This window comes from Lingula anatina, chromosome 4, assembly GCF_051362555.1.
Source record: "Lingula anatina isolate TDL-2025a chromosome 4, LinAna3.0, whole genome shotgun sequence".
Classification (NCBI taxonomy): Eukaryota; Metazoa; Brachiopoda; class Lingulata; order Lingulida; family Lingulidae; genus Lingula; species Lingula anatina.
Window position 1 is genome coordinate 12,045,388 of NC_141770.1, and position 21,883 is coordinate 12,067,270.

The 21,883-nt window shown below is 35.9% G+C and overlaps 2 protein-coding genes across 7 annotated transcripts; one reads left to right on the forward strand and one right to left on the reverse strand.

Annotated features, from left to right (window-relative positions):
• Nucleotides 1-242: 242 nt before the first annotated feature.
• On the reverse strand, nucleotides 243-19,402 carry LOC106167563 (U6 snRNA phosphodiesterase 1). Of its 4 annotated transcripts, XM_013546362.3 has the most exons (7): nucleotides 16,933-17,134; nucleotides 8,864-9,006; nucleotides 8,299-8,479; nucleotides 8,004-8,057; nucleotides 5,238-5,343; nucleotides 4,689-4,772; nucleotides 243-4,262 (listed from the first exon to the last, which is right to left on the reverse strand). In XM_013546362.3, exons 1-7 carry the CDS (start codon nucleotides 17,103-17,105, stop codon nucleotides 4,149-4,151), a joined length of 855 nt encoding a protein of 284 aa, XP_013401816.2. In that variant the 5' UTR covers nucleotides 17,106-17,134; the 3' UTR covers nucleotides 243-4,148. The 4 variants fall into 4 exon arrangements, with proteins under 4 accessions (XP_013401816.2, XP_013401815.2, XP_086866467.1 ...); XM_013546361.2 differs by lacking the exons at nucleotides 243-4,262; nucleotides 4,689-4,772; nucleotides 5,238-5,343; ... (1 more) ...; nucleotides 8,299-8,479; nucleotides 16,933-17,134 and adding exons at nucleotides 10,543-12,153; nucleotides 19,267-19,402 and having other exon boundaries at nucleotides 8,869-9,006; XM_087010341.1 differs by lacking the exons at nucleotides 243-4,262; nucleotides 4,689-4,772; nucleotides 5,238-5,343; nucleotides 8,004-8,057; nucleotides 8,299-8,479 and adding an exon at nucleotides 10,543-12,153 and having other exon boundaries at nucleotides 8,869-9,006; nucleotides 16,933-17,175.
• LOC147762317 (uncharacterized) lies at nucleotides 19,148-21,614 on the forward strand. Of its 3 annotated transcripts, none has more exons than XM_087010343.1 (2): nucleotides 19,148-19,285; nucleotides 20,391-21,611. In XM_087010343.1, exon 2 carries the CDS (start codon nucleotides 20,455-20,457, stop codon nucleotides 21,259-21,261), a length of 807 nt encoding a protein of 268 aa, XP_086866469.1. In that variant the 5' UTR covers nucleotides 19,148-19,285; nucleotides 20,391-20,454; the 3' UTR covers nucleotides 21,262-21,611. The 3 variants fall into 3 exon arrangements, with proteins under 3 accessions (XP_086866469.1, XP_086866471.1, XP_086866470.1); XM_087010345.1 differs by lacking the exon at nucleotides 19,148-19,285 and adding an exon at nucleotides 19,356-19,497 and having other exon boundaries at nucleotides 20,391-21,614; XM_087010344.1 differs by lacking the exon at nucleotides 19,148-19,285 and adding an exon at nucleotides 19,444-19,576 and having other exon boundaries at nucleotides 20,391-21,613.
• Nucleotides 21,615-21,883: the final 269 nt, after the last annotated feature.

Genomic DNA, 21,883 nt, shown 5'->3' on the forward strand with positions numbered 1-21,883 from the left:
ATGTTTCTTTCCTTTAAGTGTAAAAAGAGCAAGTGACATGGTTTTCCTTTCACGGTCACTAAGGAGGCAGTGCCTAAAATAGGGTTTTGTTCAATTTTGATGCAATATTACATAATGCTTAACAGCATAATAACCATCAGTTTTTTAATGATAAAATAAAACTATCATGGATATTCACAAAATGTGTCTAGCCCATAGAGTTCAGAAACACTTTGAAAATCCCAAAATCTAAACAAGAGAAACTGTATTAAAAAGAGTTTATTTCCATTTTCAATACCTTTTTTACATGAAAAAAAATAATCGATTTACTGTCATTTTTATATGATCAATTAAAATATGTTGTCAAAGGAAAAATATCAATAGAACAAATTTAAATGTCCAACTTGCTCCATTCTGAGATTCTTAACTTAGTGAATGATTGAATCTGACGAACTTCAATGATATGAGTTCCCTTCCATTTTTGATACTTTATTACACAATGCACAATAAAAGGTGTACTGTCATTTTTATATAATCAACTAACAATATTTTTAAGAAGCAGAAAATGTCAAAACAACACTTTTACATATCTAATTTGTTCCATATTGAGACTGTTAACATGCCTAAGAATTAAATCTGAAGAAAAGCCACTTATATGCAAAAAGGCTAATAACTTCATCAAAACTTAACTGATCAAGCTTATTTTCAAACTTGATCTGTATATTAGTCAGACTGATCACTCCTGTAAGTTTCAAGACAAAAGGCTGATTGGTTTTCCTTAAAATGTGTTATCAGTGTTGCATATATGCTGAATAATGGAAAAAAAACAGCATAACTTTAAATTTGTAAAGATAGTCCAATCAAGCCAATTTTCGAACTTGACCTGTGTATTATGAATGTTCATCAGTTCTGTAAGTTTCAAGCCAAAAGGTAAAATGGTTTTCCACTTATCGTGTTATCAGTGCTGCATATATGCTGAGAAAATGCAGAAAATGGTTCATTTTGTTAATTTTGATGCAATAATAAATCATGCCTACAATAGCACTGTCAATCAACACTGAATTTTAATCATGCACAACAGGTGACATCGTCAATAACAGGAGCGGATCCAGAGATATTTTCTGACAGTATTCCAAATTATCTTTAAAAAAACAGATACCCATCAATATGAACTTTAAAATCTGAAAGACCCAGAAGACGGCCTCAATCCACCCCTGCAATAAGATTACAGTTTCAGGACCAAATTCACATAATGAAAATCCCAATATTTGAATAATGATGACAATGCATAAAATAATATTACATAATGTTTAAAGACATAAAAACCAATGCAACTGTTTATGTGGAAATACAGAGAATGTGAAGAGCTTCAGGTGGATGGGAGCTGAAAATGCCAGTGTTTGAAAAAATAAATTAAAAAGAAAACACAACAAAAATATCCCATTAAAGCTGCTATTCAAACTTTTAATCTTGCTGTAATAACATGATATGAATAACCCCAATGTGTTTGAGGATAATAAGGCACTGTTACTCAATTTTTTTTTCTTTTGTTAACTTATTTGCAATATTAAACAACATTTACCTGCATAATTATCACAGATTCCTAATTATGTGACACAGTTAAGAGAGGTTAACCTATGGGACTTTACTGGGAAATCTCAATGTGTGTTTTATGTAATCTTATTTAATGGGCACTTGGAAATTAATTAGGCAAATGATTTTATAGCTCTGAATTTAGCTTGTGACTACCCCAAGGGACAATTACCACCATCCATAAATAGTAGCCCCATATAGCACTCTATAGAGCTGCATTGCTTCCAGAACAGAAAACAATCACTCTGATTTTCCAACACAAACTGCAGGTCAGTCTTACAAAACTTTTCAGTAAGTTTGAGTATCATAAGTAACATGGTTTTTCCTTAATGGTCATTCCGGCAGCCATTTCCAAAATAGGGTTTTCTTCAACTTTTATGCAATATAACATAATGACCATCAATTTTTAATAATAAAATAAAAGTATCATGGATATACGGAAAATGTGACATGGAAAGGTCTTCAAGGCCATGGAAGTTCAGAGTCACACTTTCAAAATGCCAAAATGTACCTGTATACAAGAGATAACTGTATTGAATTGATTTTCTTCCATTTTCAACACCTTTTTTTCATATAACAAAGTAATCAATTTACTGTCATTTTTAAATGAACAACTGAGAAAATTGTTGACATAGGAAAAATATCAATAGAACAATTTTAAATGTCCAGTTTGCTCCATTCTGAGATTCTGAACATGGTGAATGATTGAATCTGACAAACTGTAAAGATATGAGTTTATTATTGTTTCCATTTTTTGACACTTTATTACACAATTACAGGTTTACCATCTTTTTTATATAATCAACTAACAATATTGTTAAGATGCAGAAAATGTCAAAAGAACACCTTTACATATCTAATTAGTTCACAGATGAGATTGTTAACATGCCTAAGAATTAAATCAAAGGAAAAAACACTTATATACAAAAAAGGCATAACTTCACCGGAACTGAACCAATGGAGCTTATTTTCGAACTCCATCTGTATTTCAGTAAGACTGATCACCCCTGTAAATTTCAAGACAATTGGCCAATTGATTTTCCTTGAAATGCGTTATCGGTATTGCATACATGCTAAAAAAAGTGAAAAAACAGCATAACTTCCATAAAATTGGTCCAATCACGCTGATTTTCAAACTTGACCTGTGTATTATGAATAGTCATCAGTTCTGTAAGTTTCAAGCCAAAAGGTAAAACGCTTTTTCACTTATCGTGTTATCAGTGTTGCATATATGCTTAAAAAAATGAAAAAAGAGCATAACTTCCATAAAAATGGCCTGATCATGCTGATTTTCGAACTTGACCTGCGTATTATGTATATTCATTAGTTCCATAAGTTTCTAGCCAAAAGGTAAAACGGTTTTTCACTTATCATGTTATCGGTGTTGCATATATGCTGAAAAAAGTGAAAAAACAGCATAACTTCCATATAGATGGCCATATCATGCTGATTTTCGAACTTGACCTGCATATTATGAAAGCTCATCAGTTCTGTAAGTTTCAAGCCAAAAGGTAAAACGGTTTTTCACTTATCATGTTATCGGTGGTCAAAGTGCACGGCGACGACGACAGACGCAGGTGATGGCTATATGTACAGACACATCTGTGTCTGTACATAAAAAGCTTGAACACATTTATTTTATTTTCAAAATTTTAATAGTAACAAACAGTAAAAGATAACCAAAACTGTAAACCATATTATACATAGAGAGCACCTGTTTTGACCAGTATCACCTCAGTGAGCCAAGATTGCTTTGGATCTGCTTTATCAAATACAAAAGATGAAATACATATGTGATTGGCACTCCCTTGGTAAATAAGCTTTCTGTCTTACATGTAAACTGAAACAAGAACGGTTCCAAATTGTACTTTTTTTTTTACTTTAATCTGAATTAACTTTTTTTCACAAAATTTGACACATTCCAATACGTTCTGTTAGTCTCAGTTAAACTATTAAACCTACATATGTTTTGATAAATTCCCTAATGGCAAGTGTTTGTGTTTTATCAAAAAAAAAAAAAGAAAGAAAACCTTCTGCGTACTATTATTATGTCAGAACATTTCTCTTAATCCAACTAAAAACATAAAGATGAGTATAATGCTGTCATGGGATCAGAGAAATTCTGCCTCGCACTCTGTTAAACAAGTCTCAAACTGAACAACATTATTGAAATGAAAACTTTCTTCTTTCAGAATTATAATGTGTAAACAAAAGTCAAAGAACAATCTGAACACGTAATCTTTAACACCAGTTTGGTAGCTCTAGAGATCTGCCCTCTGTTCAGGAGTTACGACAGTCACCCTTCGTCTAAGAACACAAATGAGACACAAACGGAGTTATTCTGGGAAATCCAAGATAAAAAAGAAGCCAATTTTTGAGTTTCCCCCTCTTCTAGACAGTTCTTGTGAAGATGAATTAGGTATTGGTCTCTTCCCTCTTCCAAACACCCCATGCCCTAGATTGGTTCAACAGCCCCACCCTATCCTTCAATTGGCCTTGATGACCTTGGCAAGTGACCTTGCTTATAGCTGTGACCTTGATCATGACATCATACCACTACTTCCTCTCTCTTGACGTCACCTATCATCAAGAGGGACTGTGAATTTTTTATTTCCTGTCTGGCAGTGAACCTGGTGGACCTGCACTGTAAATATGTGTGGACAATCTTCCATGTAGGATGACAAAATTTTCTAAAAAAAATATATATCTAAATGATTATAATAATTATAACAATAAGGCTTATTGTGCTCCCTTTGGAATATCTACAAAATTAACTGAATGCATATATGTTGTACATATTGAAAGTATTAAATTGGAGTAAGATTCAATTACTAAACATTTACTTTCAAAATAAATATTAAAGAGAATAATAAAAACAAAATGTAGTGTTTGTCATTCTTTATAGTATATACTTTCAAATTAATATGACCTCATTTTCTTAAGCATGTTCCAAGAGACAATTAGGTGAAAAATGTGAGAAATGGACAGAACATACTATCACGACATTAACTTCCATAATTCTAAATCATTTCTTTGTCTCTGGAATATTTCTTTAAGTCATACTAGCACGACCTTTCTCCGTTTTGTGAAGCTAGATTGATTGACCTGAAACTTACATCAAGTGATGCCCTAATCTTGGGAGTGACCTCTTGTGTAACATCCCCCAGTGCCCAGAGAACACTCATATGAAATGATGGATCCTGCAATAGATATATATAGGGTACATTCCCAATGAGACTATAGTTCTATGAAATCGATCCAACTCTGTAGAGACCCTCAGTGAATGCAGTCAGATAAACACACCTCTTCTTGGATGGAAACAAGAGGAGGTGTGTACACCTGTTAATCAGATTATATTCAGGAAGATTCCCAGCGGAGTTGGGTCGATCTATGTAGAATTATAGTTTCATTGGGAATGTGCCCATACTTAACTATAGACTTATCAAATGGATGAGTGCCGTACAGGATGACATAAACTAACTGCAGATTATATACAAAATAAGTATGTTCTATGAAGAAAGTATTAAATGTTTTATAGATGAGGTTTGAATAAAGTTGCTCACCAATAATACAATGTAAGTGCCCTTTGAATTATTAAAATATAGACTAACAGTTTACAATTAAATATGTACTTGTGACTTTATTCTTTGACTACAATATTTCACCTTATAATACTTTTGTAGATGGAACTCCTCTAATGTGTTATCAACATTTTCCACCAAGCTGCACAAATTTTTAAAACCATGCTGAACTTTTAGACCCAGGAAAGACCTAAAAAGAAATTAAATGAAATCGAAATTATATGGCTAGATTAATCTCTGGAAGATTAAAGACACCAGGCATATAATAATCAGCAATTAAAAATGAACAGCTTTAATTCTGATCATTACAAATAAAAATTAATAATATATATTTAATTTACAACAAGGCAGCAAAGCTGTCAAATGTACAGACAAAAAGCAGGAAATAACAAAATAGGCTACTGACAATTCTGATGTAAAAGTACATTATGTTAAACTGCAAATTCAACATCAAATTTTAATTATGCTCAACAGGTAATACCAATGTAAGTAAAATGTGTAACAAGCATAAGGCTTCAGGCCCATGGGAGTTCAAGTTCACACTTTGAAAATGTAAAACTTCCAAAAAAAAAAAGTCAATTAGACTGCTTTTCCAACTCGAGCTGCATTTTAGTCCTGTGTTTCTTTTTTAAAAGTTTGACAATCATAAGTAATATGGTTTTCCCATGATGGTCATCATGGCAGCAATACCCAATATTGTGTTTTCTTCTATTTTGATGCAATATTTCATAATGCTTAACAGCATAAAGAACATCAGTTTTTAATAATAAAATATACGTATCGTGGATTTTCAGAAAATGTGACTAGCATGGGTCTTCAAGCCCAAGGTGGTTCTAAGTCACACCTTGAAATTGCCAATATGTGAAAAATTAAATTTTCACAAAAAACTGATTAACTGCCAGAAAAATTTACCAAATAGACTGCACTGCCTAATGAAACTGTATTTTAGTCCCATGTTTCTTTCCTGTAAGTTTGAGAACAGTAAGTGACATAGTTTTCCTTAAATGGTCATCAAGGGAGCAGTGTCCAAAATAGGGGTTTCTTCAAATTTTGATGCAATATTACATAATGTTTAACAGGATAATAACCATCAATTTTTAATAATAAAATATTAGTATCATGGATATTCAGAAAATGTGACTAGCAAAGGTCTTCAGGCCCATGGAACTTCAAAGTCACAACTTGAAAATGCCAAAATGTAGACAAGACAGTACTGTCCTGAAATGCATTTTTTTCCATTTTTAACAATTTTTTAACATATAACAAAATTAACACTTTACTGCCATTTTTTTATGATCAACTAAGAAAATTGATGAGATGGGAAAAATATCAATAGAACAGTGTTTAATGTCCAATTTCCTCCATTCTGAGTTTCTGAACATAGTGAATGAATGAATGAATCTGACAAACTGCAATGATAAGAGTTTATTTCCATTTTTGAAACTCTATTATACAATACATGATAACAAGCTTACCATCATTTTTACATAATCAACTAACAATGTTGTAAAGATGCAGGAAATGTTAAACAAAGACTTTTACGTATCTTATTAGTTAAATAATGAGACTGTTAACATGCCTAAGAATTGAATCTGAGGAAATGTGAAACAAGACAGTACTGTTATGAAATGCGTTTATTTCCATTTTTAACACTTTTTTAACATAATACAAAATTAACAGTTTACTGCCATTTTTATATGATCAACTAAAAAAGTTGATGAGATGTGAAAAATATCAATAGAACAGTGTCAAATGTCCAATTTCCTCCATTCTGAGTTTCTGAACATAATGAATGATTGAATCTTACAAACTGCAATAATATGAGTTTATTTCCATTTTTGACACTTTATTACACAATACACGATAACAAGTTTACCATCATTTTTACATAATCAACTAACAATGTTGTAAAGATGCAGGAAATGTCAAACAAACACTTTTACGTATCTTATTAATTAAATAATGAGACTGTTAACATGCCTAAGAATTGAATCTGAAGAAATGTGAAAAAACAGCATAACTTATAAAATAATGGCCCGATTATGCTGATTTTCGAACTTGACCTGCGTTTTAGTAAGATTGATTACTCCTGTGAGTTTCATCACAACAGGCCTATCAGTTTTCTTTGAAATGTGTTAACAGTGTTGCATATATGCTGAAAAGTAAAAAAACAGCATAACTACTAAAATGGTGGCCCGATCATGCCGATTTTCGAACTTGACCTGCGTTTTAGTAAGATTGATTACTCCTGTGAGTTTCATGACAACAGGCCTATCAGTTTTCTTTGAAATGTGTTAACAGTGTTGCATATATGCTGAAAAGTGAAAAAACAGCATAACTACTAAAATGGTGGCCCGATCATGCCGATTTTCGAACTTGACCTGCGTTTTAGTAAGATTGATTACTCCTGTGAGTTTCATGACAACAGGCCTATCGGTTTTCTTTGAAATGTGTTAACAGTGTTGCATATATGCTGAAAAGTGAAAAAACAGCATAAATTCTACAATAATGGCCCGATCATGCTGATTTTCGAACTTGACCTGCGTTTTATGAATATTCATCAGCTCTGTAAATATAAAGCCAAAAAGTAAAACTGTCTTCCACTTATGGTGTTAACGCTGAAAGTGCACGGCGACGGCGACGACAAAATTGACGGCAACATGAACGGCGACGGCGACGACAGACGCAGGTGATGGCAATATGTACAGACACATCTGTGTCTGTACATAATAAAAAAGGGTCCTCATGAGTGACATTAAAGAGTTTTGATCCAAGCAGTCTACTAACAACACAGAATACACTTGTCTGGCAATCCTTGGGCTGACACAGACTGTACAGAAGAATACCTACCTGGTCTTCTCATCATTAGTGTACACTTCTAATTCACCAAACTGGCAAGTAAAACTAGAAGAAAAAAATTTAAAAGCAAAACTGAAATCGTTTCTTAAGAGACTAAATGTGTATTTGTAATTATGAGGCCTCTTAGATGTAAATATAGGTCTATTGTTAGTATTCTAACAAAAGGTTTATATTAAACCATCACAAGAGACTTAGCAAAGGACTATTTCAACCAACATCTGTTATCTTTTGTATTTTGAGAACATCATACACTGTATGTACTAGTTTCAGTATCGTGCCACGTTACCTTACAGCGCAGTGTAGCTTGTCACGGAGTGTGGCGACAAAGGAGTCAATCCAGTGATGCCTCAGCACCACTGTCCGCGACAGACTGACATGGAAGTCGTCCACAACCTTCACGTTAAGTCCAACAGGAAGACAGGCTTGAAGTTCATTGATGAGGTAAAGAAACTGTTCGTCTGGATTAACTAGAAAAAGAATTTATGTACTGTTGGGAAAAGCATGCTGGCAGCATAACTAGCAGCTACAGTGTATGACATTTACTGTATTTGGCAGCAACATAATAATGATGGACAAAGATACACACAGTTTAGTGCAAAGACTTTTTTCTTAAGGGAGCAATAAGATATTGAAAAACTTGACTTGAACAGACGCATTACGAGCAAAGAATAAACAACTCTTGATTTTTTAGTGTGCATGAAAAGGACGTACCTTAATTTACGTAGCATTATTTTACACTTCAAATTCAAGAAAAAAATTGGCCTTCAAAGCAAAATGAGTCTTGTTATCAGATTTATGTATTTTATGCAAATTTTTCATAACAAAGTGCACAGAAAGGGGGGCTAGCTTACAAGGAATATAAACATATGTTGCCCATATGCCACGCTCATGTGGAAAACTTCTTATTCGTCCATCATGTTCTTCTGGGAAATCTTGGCTTCCTTTTTGATCTTGGAACATGGCTTTTATGTTGTCTGGCAAAGGAAGCCTGTCACTATAAAATAAAATTGACATGGTCACTATAATGTTGGTGTTAAGAAATGAAAACAATTGGTCTTTTCAAAATGGTGTAATGCAAAGATTACATAAAAACAAAATGCTTTTACCTGTAATATTGCATTCTATGTATAAAAAATAAAATAACTGTTATAAAGACGTGTAAACCAGTCTGCTAACCTTAAACCATTTATCTGAGATTCCTAAATATAATGATATATAATTTCTAGGGCTTGCCATTTTCAATTGCAAAGATGGTAAATGGATATAGCATGTGACTGATACTTTGTCAGGCAAGTAAAAGTAAACAAATTTGGTAGAAAGAAATAGTTTGTAAAAAAAAAACAACAGTTAAAAAATTGCATGTGAGTCTAAGAACATTTTACAATCATAAAAAAACATACATGCAAACATTAAAATGAAAATACTGTTATTTACGAATGCATGCAAAAAGCTCAGTAAAAAACATGCCTGGTGGGGTTAAAACCATTCAAAAGTTGGGGGGGGGGAGCTGTCAGTAAAATGTAAGAGGGGTTAATAAGGGAGAAAAGAAAAAATCCAGTTGTTAAGACCAACATGTGCCCTGAGCTTCTTCACTTTCAAACATCCACATGTGAGTGCTTCAATTCTCAGACTCTGATTCTGTGATTCAATTTTATTAAGACAATCACATTTCATCATCCAAATATCATTCCCCTGTAATAAAGCATATAACACATACAAGTAGTTATCAGACCCATCTATCAGACTTGTCGAACTGGCAAAGACCCTGAGGTCACATGTGTCACTGACTTGTTGACCTTGAAAAAAAAAGTTGCGGAATGTCAGAACCTATAAAGAATGCACCTATTGAGTTCTGAGAAATAAAGAAGCTGGCACTGAAATTCAAGGTAAAACATGGAAATGACATTCAAAACTGTCCTTTTTAGTTGGAAATGGTTGGTGTTAGCTTATCCTGTTCAACATAACAGATATAATACCTGAGTACCAGGGTCTGTAGGTCAGGAATATATTCAATGGTTGTCATTTAGTCTTTTCAAGTCCAGCTACATCTACAGGTATGGTATGGATCAGTTGTCCACCTTCCTCTAAACACAGGTAGAGCAGCAAACTAGGTGCACAGTATTTGGGCAGGGAAAAGTAGCCAAATGACCACTTGTTGCAAGACCCCCCATCCCCCCCCCCCCAAAAAAAAAAAAAAAAACTTGGCCACATTATTTCACATCTAAGTAGCTTTGAATTTTCTCTACTTTCTACATAAAAAGAGACGATAACCCAAGCAAAAAATTAGGGCAGATAAGCAAAAAGACAAAAGGAAAAAAGCAAACATACAAACTACTTGAGGTTTAGATACATGTACATATGCCAGAAAATATCCAAAACATGTCTCTAAATAAATACTAACAAAATGTATTAACTGCTATTTTTGTCTTTTTTCTTATTTTTTTAATCCGCTAGAGCTCTCAAAAGAAAAAAAGTAAAAGCAAGTTCAATAAAATGTTCTTAAGAAGGTGAGCCACAAAGCCACTAGCACCTGTGTTATCCTTTCTGAAACTACTGCTTCTTATAGAGCTTCAAGACATTCTGTCCAGTCACTTTTAAGATGTGTTCCACACTTACTCCTCTTATGTCTGCAACTAGTTCAGCCGTTCTGAACAGTTGCTTTTTGGAGGATTCTGATTGGTCAACTTCATACAGATAGGGAACATCTGACTCCAACAATATCTGTGAATCTCGAAGCATTTTCAGTGCTGCCCTCTGCCCAGGATTGAAGGAACCTACCAATCCAGTGAACCCAAAATGGGTGCGAGGAAACTTCTTTAGCCAATGCTTCACAACATATTTGGTCCCATAGAAATACCGCAAGTGGATCATATGGTAGGATGGGATGACATTTTGGAGATGGTCAAGAAGCATCAGGTAGGCGTGCTGTCCCTGTTTATCATAAAGCGTGCTATGGCAGTACAAAACCAGAACGTGCTGCCACTTCAGGAATGGCAAAATGTTCAACAGCATCTGCACTTGCCGTGACCAGTCTTTCATGGGCTCTGTGAAGTCAAATCCAACATGGCCTAATGCCACAACACTGGGGTGCTTCACCAACTGTGCCAATGCCATCACCCAACTATTCTGCAAGCTGAGAGACTCTGAGGCATACTGAGGATGCAAACCTATGGCTATATTCCTGTTTCCTGGGCAATTATCCAGACTTTCAAATGAGGGATAAGTATTGGGATCACAATAAAATGACACCGAGCCCCCAAATGTGATCTCGGCCCAAGCTGGTAAAGACTGAGGAACCAATTGGTTTTCTGTCTGAATCTTTACCTCAGACAGTGGGTGACTGCTGAGACTGCTCAAAGATGATGCTGGACCATCAAAACTAACCTCCTTCCATCCTTCAGAAGGACTGACATGGCTCATCTCTGATGTGCCTCCAAGTACCCTGTTTGCCTGACAGGCTCTGTCTGCAGGAGACCGAAAAGTGTTCACCAAAAATTCCCTCTGAACAGGTGACAAAATGGCCGAGATGACCAACAAAACCCTCCAGTGACACAGCACACCTATGGCATTAACGGGACGCAATCTGAACTTCTTTGGGGAAGGGACTCGCACAAAGTCACACATGGTCTTCATGGCTTCCCGCTGGACAGGGGATATGGGACATCCAGACAATGATCTTAAATCCACAACCCTGTTGACATACTGAACCAGGTCATTCCATTTTCCGGGCCTTCCCACCAACCATACATATAACATGGTGAGGGCTCTCCTTCTCTCTACCAAAACTTCTTCAACACACGGCAGGCACTCATCAAATACTGATGGAATGTGCAGTCCTTGGGCATGGGCTTTTAAGTTAACAGTTTTGGTTTTACAGCCTGGAACAATGCACTGCTTTTTCTTCATTTTCTTTTTATGGCTGCTTAAGTCCTTACACTGACATGGAGGTACAATGCTTTTGATTGTAGTCTTCCCTCTCTTTTGTTTTCTTTTTCTCTTTGGTTTCTTAACATTTTGCACTGGTTGGCATTCCATACAATCAGGAGCAGTGGATTGTTCTGCCCTCTGTCGTTTCCTTTGCTTTTTGTTCTTTCTTTTCTTCGGTCCATTTTTCACCTTGATCTGATCAGGTATGGCCTCCCTTTATTTAATAAATGATATATATTAATAATATGTATCCCCTTAAGGGATATATATCATTAATATACTACACATCATTACTAACAAAACTCAACACACCTTTACTACTAACACCACTATTATTCTCAACTTTTTCACTTACAACCTATATGCATCGTTGCTTTTAACACCACTAATTAAAACTGTTTAGTGAACCAAATGTTAGTTCTCTGGGAATACAATTTGCATCAAAACAACACAGACAGTACAGTCAGTATATGGTGACATTAATTCTGATCAAAGCATGAAAAAAGTTAATTTGTTAATCAAAGAGATGCCATATTGCTAATGGTAATGTTGTCAAATCTTAAGCAATCTTTAGCCAGGATATCCCTTGTTTTAGCACTAAGATCACTTTGAGCAAAGAATATCAGGTGTAATACTGGTGACATACTGCATGATGGTTTTTGGCTCAAATAGATCTTTATCAACTAAAAAAATACCAAGCTGAATAGATTTCTGCACCAATACTAATTCATCCTCAAGCATTTAAAAAAAATTCTTAGTGGAATCCAGGCCTGAGCCTACTGTGTAAAATGATACAACTATGAAAAAAGGGGAAATAATTTAAAAGTCTCCTTTGTTTAAATCAATGATCTATCATCTAAGGGAAGTTGTGTGACTGAGGTAGTTACATGATAGCCTGTCGCATTATCAGCATGACATTGCACATGGTCATTGTTAGGCATCAGCAGACACAAGTCTAAAAATAAGGGTGTGTGCACAAAGAGATTAAAATGATTGATTCATAACCATACTCTTAACTAACTTAAATCTGTATGTGCAGTACAGCTGAGACTGAGAAAGTTGGACATACACAGTCAAAACTTTCAATACTCAATGTCATCAGAAAGTTACTAACTATATGTTTGGAAATCTTCAATAGCAATTTTTAAATGAAGTGTTGTAAAAAGGTGAGTTTTGGATTTATGGGGATTTACTACAAACTGTCAGCAACAGTTCATCCAACCCCTTCCTTTTATTAACTCTCCCAAAATAGAGCAGTCTTAGGCTCCCGCTTGTATATAAGCTGAGCATTTTCTACTGTTCAGCCTGCACTCTCAACAGCAGCATCAGCAGCATCAGCAGCTCAGCGGCAGTGGTTCTCTCACCCGCCCTCGACTCAGCTGTGTACCCGGCAGCCCACCATGACAACGGTCTCACCAGCAGCGGTTTTCAATTTGTTTTGATTAATTTTAGTCAAAATTTGTATTGTTTTTTTGTAACATTAAATTTCTTATTTTATTTATTTTGTTCTTGTCTTTTTATCTTCGATTCGTCTCCAACACAAACAATGCCACTTACTTTTTATTTATTTATGACATTGCTTTTTCAGGCCCATAATGCCATCTCAGGTAACAACAGTGATAAGCATATGTGGTAGTCTACATGAAAAAAATACTTTTTCGTATAGTAGAAACTATGTAGTTCCTCTCCGTTTTCTCTCAAAGACTTATTCACGTTTTCTACACCCTGATCCACAACAAGTGCACTTTTAATTTTGTGGTTGTTGTCACAGATTATTATAAATTGGTGAAGGTATTTTTTGTTGTCACAGTGTTAAAATGTGGTAACTCTTGGCATTATTGCTGTTGTTATGCAGTAAAAATGATCCAGTGATGTTAAACTTGTTCATTTAATATCTTAATATCCTATTTAGGAAACATAATTATTTATTAATTATTTTTAATTTTGTGCGCTCGCCGTTATGTATATATTTATACATGTCATTTTTATAGTTGTTTATATTTATATTATTATCGAACAAGTGCAGCTACAATGATAGTACTCAGTCAGCACAAGGCCCTGACATGGAACCAGAAGCCCATGAGAACGACATCTTGCCAACCTAACAGAGGGGATGAGAACACTCAGTCAACACAAGTACCTGAGGATTACAGAGAATCTGGTGAAGTGGCTCTACACAAGACTTCCAATAAAAAAGCTACAAACTCTCCTTTCAAACTCAGCTCTGCAAGGAACAGGAGCAAAAGGAAAAGGGAGCTGGTTGGTCTAGATCAAGCAAAACATTTATACAATGTTGGGGTCTTGGTCTTAAAACTGATATACATACACTGGATACTTTTGAAAACCTGAGAGAAACTATTAACAATAAGATTGAGGAAGTTTTTTGGAAAGACCTGAAAAGTGACAACTATAGTTAACTTAGGACATAAAGGTTACTTTAAAAAACATATGCTCCTAAAAAAAAATCTCAATGAAAGCATTGCAATCGGAAATAAAGACTTGCGAAAATGCGGGTTAGTGATCACGACTTGGAAATTGAACAGGGTCACTATACATCTCTAAATACCTCTGCTGAGAATCGTAAGTGCCCCACTGTAATGGAAATTGGAATGGAAATTCATTTTTACTGAAATGTAAAGAACATAAGAGATGGAAGAAGTAGACTCATGATACCTCCTGAGCAGAAAAGAGACCATGAAAAACTTGACTGGCTGCTCAGTCCAAAAAGTGAAACATGCTTAAGAGCCTTACATATATGTATAATTATATAATAGAAAGTTTGAAGAAACAATACACTCTTCACTAGCAATAGTCATTTAAATGTACCCCTTGCTATTTCCCAGTAATCATTCCATATGTAATTTGTATTTATACAGATGTTATGAAACTAAAAGTAGAGTAGAGAGCCTGTAAAAAGTAACTGGTACACAACTCTTCATAATTTGGTCATCACTGATCAGGATGACCATGAGTATCACAAAATGGATAGCACGAAGACCTAATAATACCACAATGATCAACTGTTCTTCAGATTATTTTCTGGCAACTGGCAATTACTGTCACAAAAGGACACGGGACGATGCTCACCAGGTTTCGAAAGAACCACCCTTTTTGTCAGGAAAAGGTCTAATCTGGGTAAATTTTGTTCTATGTGCACTAAGGAATCATTGTAAAAGGTCCACTTTTTCGGAAAAAGAACCCCCCTTTTGAAATTGTTGGGCACGGGCCTGCTCACTACACAGAAGTACATGTAACAACAGAAATGAAGCCAATGTCTAAACAGCAGAAACATATTCCACCTGAATCTCCTGTACAGAGCCAGGATATTGGACAGATAAGTCATGACCAGCCACTGTCAGACAGGAGTTCTCACTTCCAGATTCAGATCATCCAAGGATGGAAAACGCCTCTAAGAGAGTTCAGTGGCAAAAGACAAGGAGTACCTACAGTCTTTTTCGATGCAGAATTTCAAAATTTAAAATACAGTTGCACCCAAGAAGAAATTTACTGTGTTCCCTGTTGGTTTCAAAACCACTGACCACGTAGGGAAGCATGTCTAGGATTGTCACTCATCATCAGCAAAGCAAGGGCAAAGGCATCGCTGCACAACAAGCAGGGTTTTTACGCATCTGCAGTGGGAAAGAAGCAAGTATTATGCAGCATCTATTGCATGCTTAAAAGGAACACATAAGAAAAAGGGAGACATTCTAAGATCAATAGCCATCACACTGTTGACATGTACAAGAAAACATGCCAATAAGAGGAAAGACTGAAGAATGGTCAAATTTTTTGGTATTTTTTCAGTTGTCAGTATCTAACATTGTGTCTCAGCACACTGAGAAGGGCCCATGAAATGCTCAATGCATATAGATTTACATGTAGAATGAACTGCTAGATCTGATAACCAAACAAGTACAAGAAAACATTATTCCTGAATGCACTGTCACAGCTGCTCAGTATTAAATCCATCGACCAAGTGCTTAAGGACTTTGACTGTTCTGACCACAGGAGAATCCACATGGCATTTTAAAAAAGACTATGTTGCTTGTAGTTCCCATTCATGAGTTTCATATTTTAAAAAATGATAATAAATAAATGAATTAAAAAAAAAAAAACATTCTTTCGGTGAATAGATCTTAATAGTAAAATGAATTGTGAACATACACATGTGCAATCTAACTGTTTACATTTTTTAATACGAACTTTTTCATGTACAATACATAATTGATCAGCAGTTGTTAATCCTTGAGTCCATAACTCACCTTTTACACTGACACTTCACTGAAAAACTATAAGCAGAGCTTGTGTAATATAGGGTATAGTATCCATATTTGGTTTACTTGCTGATAAAATTAACTTATACTATTTTCTGTGTTATCTATATATTATATTGTAAATGTTCATGGTTTCAAGGATTTCTTATTAATTATGATTCAGTGACTGTGTAATCTATTATATTTTTCATGGTTCAAAGATTTCATATTTATGTCTTAGTGATAATAAGTACATTGGAACAAATTAGTTATGAAACAGCTACGCTGTCACAAGAGCTTTGACAGGGTGAATACCCACTGGTCATTGGGTTTAGATTGATTAATGGGTAGTAATTTGCAGAATGACCACAGCAACAGCAGTAGAGAATACCCGCATTGGTGCCCCCCCCCCTTCAAATAAGCCTGGATCCACCCCTGGTCTATGAATACCATTGGTCAAAACTCTTTATTGCATTGATTTTTTTTTTAATTTAATATTATTGTTGTTATTATTATTATTATTATTTATTTTTTTGGAGGGGGGGGGGTGTACTAAGTTACTGGTAACCAATTACCACCCCGAGTGAGAATTAACCGTTCACAAGTGAGACTGCATCCAACGACCTGTGGCACTCAACCTGGTGATCCTCTTGGGGCAAAAACGCAACGCAGCTTTTGTGTGTGTGTGTGTGTGTGTTTGTGTTTTCGAAGAGCAATATAACTCACACACTACTACTTACTTTTTTTCAATCATTCCTTTTTCTGGTAAGCTTTTCACTTTTTGCTTCTTCACTTTACTTCCATGTTCATCGCTGCACGTGCGCTTCTTTCCATTTCTGTCTGGTTTTACGTCATTATCGTCTTCACTTGAACTGCCCGAGTATGACACGAGTGTCTGACTGGGCGCTGCCATTTTTGTTTTGCATTCGAACACATCACACGTTTCTCAACACCCGATCTCAACTGTCGCAATGCAATCAAAGTGCTAATCAAAGCGCCGCAACTCTAACAAAAACTCAATACAGTAGCTTCTCTTCTGTCTCTTTATTTGTATTAAAGTAAATTCGATTACTTTGTAACTTTTATGCCTTTAAAATGACTGCTTACCTATATTAAACTGAGTTGAAGCGGCGTTACTAGACCTAACTGATTTGGTGTTTCCAATGGCAAATGAACTGCGCCCTCACAAATATTAGCCTACCTCATGTAGATTGCTCTGAAAAAAAGGTATGGTAAACAAGATTTTATATTATGCAGGTGGATGGTTGCTTTATATGTCGGGAATTGAATTCTTTACATCAAAGCAAATTGTCTCGAACATATGATGTGAGTAATTATTTTTGTGTAAGGGTTTTTACATTTTCACGCATTTAATGAACATCTCGTATGTGCCAAACATGCGTTTGATGCGTTCTGGAACAGTTGGTACATGTACCGAAAGGCCACAAACTTTTTGTATGAAATGTGCATGTGGTAACTGTCATATTTCCCCGCCCCCTTTATTGTGATTATTTTCATTGTGCCCCCTTTACCTCCGAGGCTCAGCTGGCTATGGATACTGAGAAGGGGATCGAAACTGGGGCGGGGGGAATAACAATAGATAGGCCTATACCACAAGTTATAATATAAGAAGTGTTCTCTTTTCTTTCCTCTCTTTTCTTTTTCGTCCAAAATGCTTGACAGTTTCTCTACTTGAAAATCTATATAATGATTGCTAATTGTCGTGTCAGAGCTTCAGCAGGTTTGGTTGAATTCTATCGTGCCAGTCAAATATTTTAGATGCGTTTGTTAACTACAAACACGATACAGTAGTGGATTTAGGGGAAGGGTGTCATACCACCCCTCCATCGATTTCTGAAAAAAATCACACCAATGGTCCCCTCTTTAAGTGAGAATTTTGACTAGCTGAATCATAGTTCTAAACCCTACCAAATGGCACCGTTCGCGCTCTAAAATAAATTTCAGCGCGGGTCCCGAACCCCATGCCAATGGTGGTGGTGGTGGTGGGGAGGGGGGGGGGGGGGTGGAGGGTCGGCTTTGCATTCGCAGACACCTCCCATCAAATAATCCTGCATCCGCCCCTACGATATGTTGCTTTCAACGGCACGACCAAACAGGATGCCTAGATGCGCGTTTGTGATTGCCGTGCGTAGCGCGGTTAACTGAATAATCAAACTTGTGGTTGACAATGAAAAATATATAAGAGTGCATATTTGTAGGTTTGGAGGAGAAAAAAGCTATTGGCACGCGTCGGGCCCGAAGCTAGAAGTACATGTGGCTACCAAAATACTTATTTATAAATTACTGCTCATTCGCGGAACCGATTTTTATCTTACCGACAGTATATAACTTAGATTAATATATTATATGTAATGCTAGGGCAGTATCTCAGCTTTAGGAAGGATCCGAAGGTCTGGCAAAGTTCATTCTCCAACTCCTTGTCCAAGCATCTTTCATCAAGTTAATATTTCATCGTCATCGAAAAGATGGGATGACAGAACGCAGGCACCCGATCTATCTAAATTTACCGTTATTATATTTAAGGAAGCCAAAAATATATAAATGTATAATTACCACACCATAACAATGATATCACCGTAAAGCGCTTTTGTTATGAAAATTCCTTTTTTTTTGTTCCCGTCCGTAGCATAATTACGTAAATTTGACGGCCATTTTGAAAACAGTCAAATTTATTTTTATTAAATACACGTGAGGAGTTATTTCCCCCATTTATTTCAAGTGTTATACTTAAATAAAATGAAATATATATTTTTTTATAAAAATCACTTTAGATAATTTTAAAAAAATGAAAAAAAGTAATAATAAAAACGAATTTTGGGCTGCTCGAGATATCCCAACTTTATCACATTGACAATTCATCCCGCCAGATGGCGTTGGTGTACGAGCCTTAGAGGGCTAGGAATTGTGGGAATTATTTTGACTATTCTCATTGGTCAATATGTACTAACTTCCTGTACCAAAGTAAATGTCCTGATATGTCATGTGAGTAGGATACAGACTAAAGACTGCTGACACTTAGCATTTCAAAGACTTCTGAAGAAAATACCACTCACTGTGTTTGATATATTTTAGGTAAGCTGGGTATTAATATGATTCGGAACTTTGCCCTACATGTCCAAAAGGTTTGGAGAGAATGCGTCCTCAAAATATTTCCTCGACGTAGACAAATAAAGCGCGCACTGCTTCCGGTAATTTCATTTGTCACATTATCTCAGAAGAAAGGTGGCGCTCTGGTAAGGATGGTCATCACTTGGGGAGTTCCCGAAAAACAGCGTACACTTTCTGTGAGTCACGTTTTAGTGAAAACTTAGGAGCCTGTTACAGTAACGTTATTCTCACTTGCTGAAACGAGTGCAAAATATTGTAAGTGGAACTCTGCAAATGTTTTATTTAAATTCTGTTCGGAGCAGGGGGGGGGGGGGTAAGAAAAGTCAGACGATAGACTAAATGACGGACGAAAACAGCTACAAAACACGGAATTAAGGACACATTTTGAAATGAAATTTTGGGCTCTTTATGCCCTTGCATTTTTAATAATCCCTCACATCATTACTTCCCCACATTGTGACACCCCTGCGTCGTTACACGAGCCCCCTTTAGCAAAACTAATATTAATACCTTCCCTGCACTGTTACTCCCCTTATTGTTTTCTAAAAGATTATTTAAGCTTTAAGAGTTTTCTCAAGAAAGTATGCTATATACATTGTGTCATGTTAGAGTTTTAAAAGACAAATTATAATAACAGCAAAAAAGATGAGGGTAATTTTTTATTTATCTGCTGTTTTTCAGTTAGGTATTTTATATGAATAACTGTAAGCACTACATTACAGTTACAACTATTGGCATAATTATAAACGAGTAATAGTTGAAAATATATATATAATTTGCTCTTGCGTGTCACATAGAGTGGATGACAAGTATATAGTTGGAACAGAGTTATCCTGAGGCTGTGCTTTAAACAACAGGATGAACATGTTAGTGAAATAAAAATGATTTGTTCTATTGTTCAGGGTGCCAGCCATGTGATAACATCATAATTTTCATCAGTCGCATAATTTTCAAGATTTTTTTCCATAACAAACTTGTGGTTTATCTCCAGTCGTCAAACACCAACAGAAGAATGGATCACAGCAACTGAGTACATCCTTAAAAATACAAAAAATTTGGAATTTTTCAGATGTGACTAATGTAGAAAAATTCCAATAGAGGGCCCTGTCCAACGCAAGCCTTGGGCCAGGAACATGGAAGTTGACTATCCACCTCCTCAAATTTGTATGGATCAGAGTTCTAAGGGAAATGGGAAAAGTACTCCAGATACCGATCACTCCTATAGCAGTGTCCTCGTAGATGACTCACATGTGGATGAGAGCTATAACGACTATAGTATAAAACCAAATTCCCAGAATAATGTGCATCTTCAGGGGAAACTTGAGATGGATGCTGGAGACAATTTGTGTCAGGGAAATATTGACTCGGAGACGGGATTATATACTGAAGCAACTATTGTAATCAGAAAGCCAACAGAGGATGGTAGGATAAAAACACAGGAGGAACGACTAGGTACTACGGAAAAATGTGCTGCCAAAGGTAATGCATTGTCACAAAATTGGGGACAGATCCATATAGTGAAGGAGAATGATGAACACTCAACTCCCCAGAACTTGAGAGACCCACATCCTCATTCAGTTGACCACATGGACACATCAGATAATTTGATAAAGGTGGAGAACTTGAGTAACAGTGCCATAGGAGTGCCAACAGTGCCACAATTGGAGTCGGAACACTGTTATGGGAAGAACAGTAGAGATTATAATCAGGAGATTAAAACGAATCAGAATGTGGAGGGCAGTGATGACACTGATATGGAGATTGATATAGAGATTGGAGTGGAAGAAGTAGAAGTGAATACACTGGAAGATGTTGATGAGGGAAGTGGCATGGAGGTTGAAGAGGAAAATCAAGTTCTGATTGAACCAGAGGAAGTTGAAGTGTCAACAAAGTCAGAGGATGGAAAAAGTGATACTCCAGGAAGTAGTAAGAAGGATTAACAATACTCTTTTAAGTGAAAGTAAAATTTGTTGTATCAAATATATTTTAAATTTTTGCAAACTGCATGTACCAGAGATTGGTCTATCATTTTGACAAAGGATGTGTTCACAACCAACTTGAGCTGTGGCCTAACTAAGCAGTGGCCTAAATATGGCACAACCCACTTAAAAACATGGTGTGCAATCCCCTAATAGAGCCAAGAGTTAAATGCTCTGCCCCCGTGGGGATGGCGCCAGACATGCTGAAACTGACGGTCCAATCAGTCATGACCGGGAAATTTTTTCTGGACCGGTAAAAAATTGGACTTGGTTGGTCCAAAGGACCGACAAGAGTTTTAAGAACCACAATTTTGAATTTACATTCATCATTCGACATAGTTCACCAATAAAATTATATAAAACCCAAAGCCTTTTTCCCTTCCATTTAAAACCTATCACATCCACAAACAAAGTAAGCTACCTAATTGTACTGGTAGTATCTGTCTCGAACGAATAGGGCGATTTTTGGTCCGACAAAAATCATTTGGTCCGGCAAATTTTTTATTACTGCCGGTCCAAATGTCTGGCCATTCTGAAAAGTTTTCAGCATGTCTGTGGTGTGTGTGTTAGGCAGGGAATCCAT

Bases quoted from the DNA above. Each gene is read 5' to 3' on its own strand.
- LOC106167563 (XM_087010341.1), bottom strand. From the start codon at position 17,105: ATGGCAGCGCCCAGTCAGACACTCGTGTCATACTCGGGCAGTTCAAGT. The intron at 12,154-16,932 runs GTAAGTAGTAGT...TATTAAATAAAG, and splicing joins AAAGGAATGATTGAAAAAAA to GGAGGCCATACCTGATCAGA.
- LOC147762317 (XM_087010343.1), top strand. From the start codon at position 20,455: ATGGAAGTTGACTATCCACCTCCTCAAATTTGTATGGATCAGAGTTCT.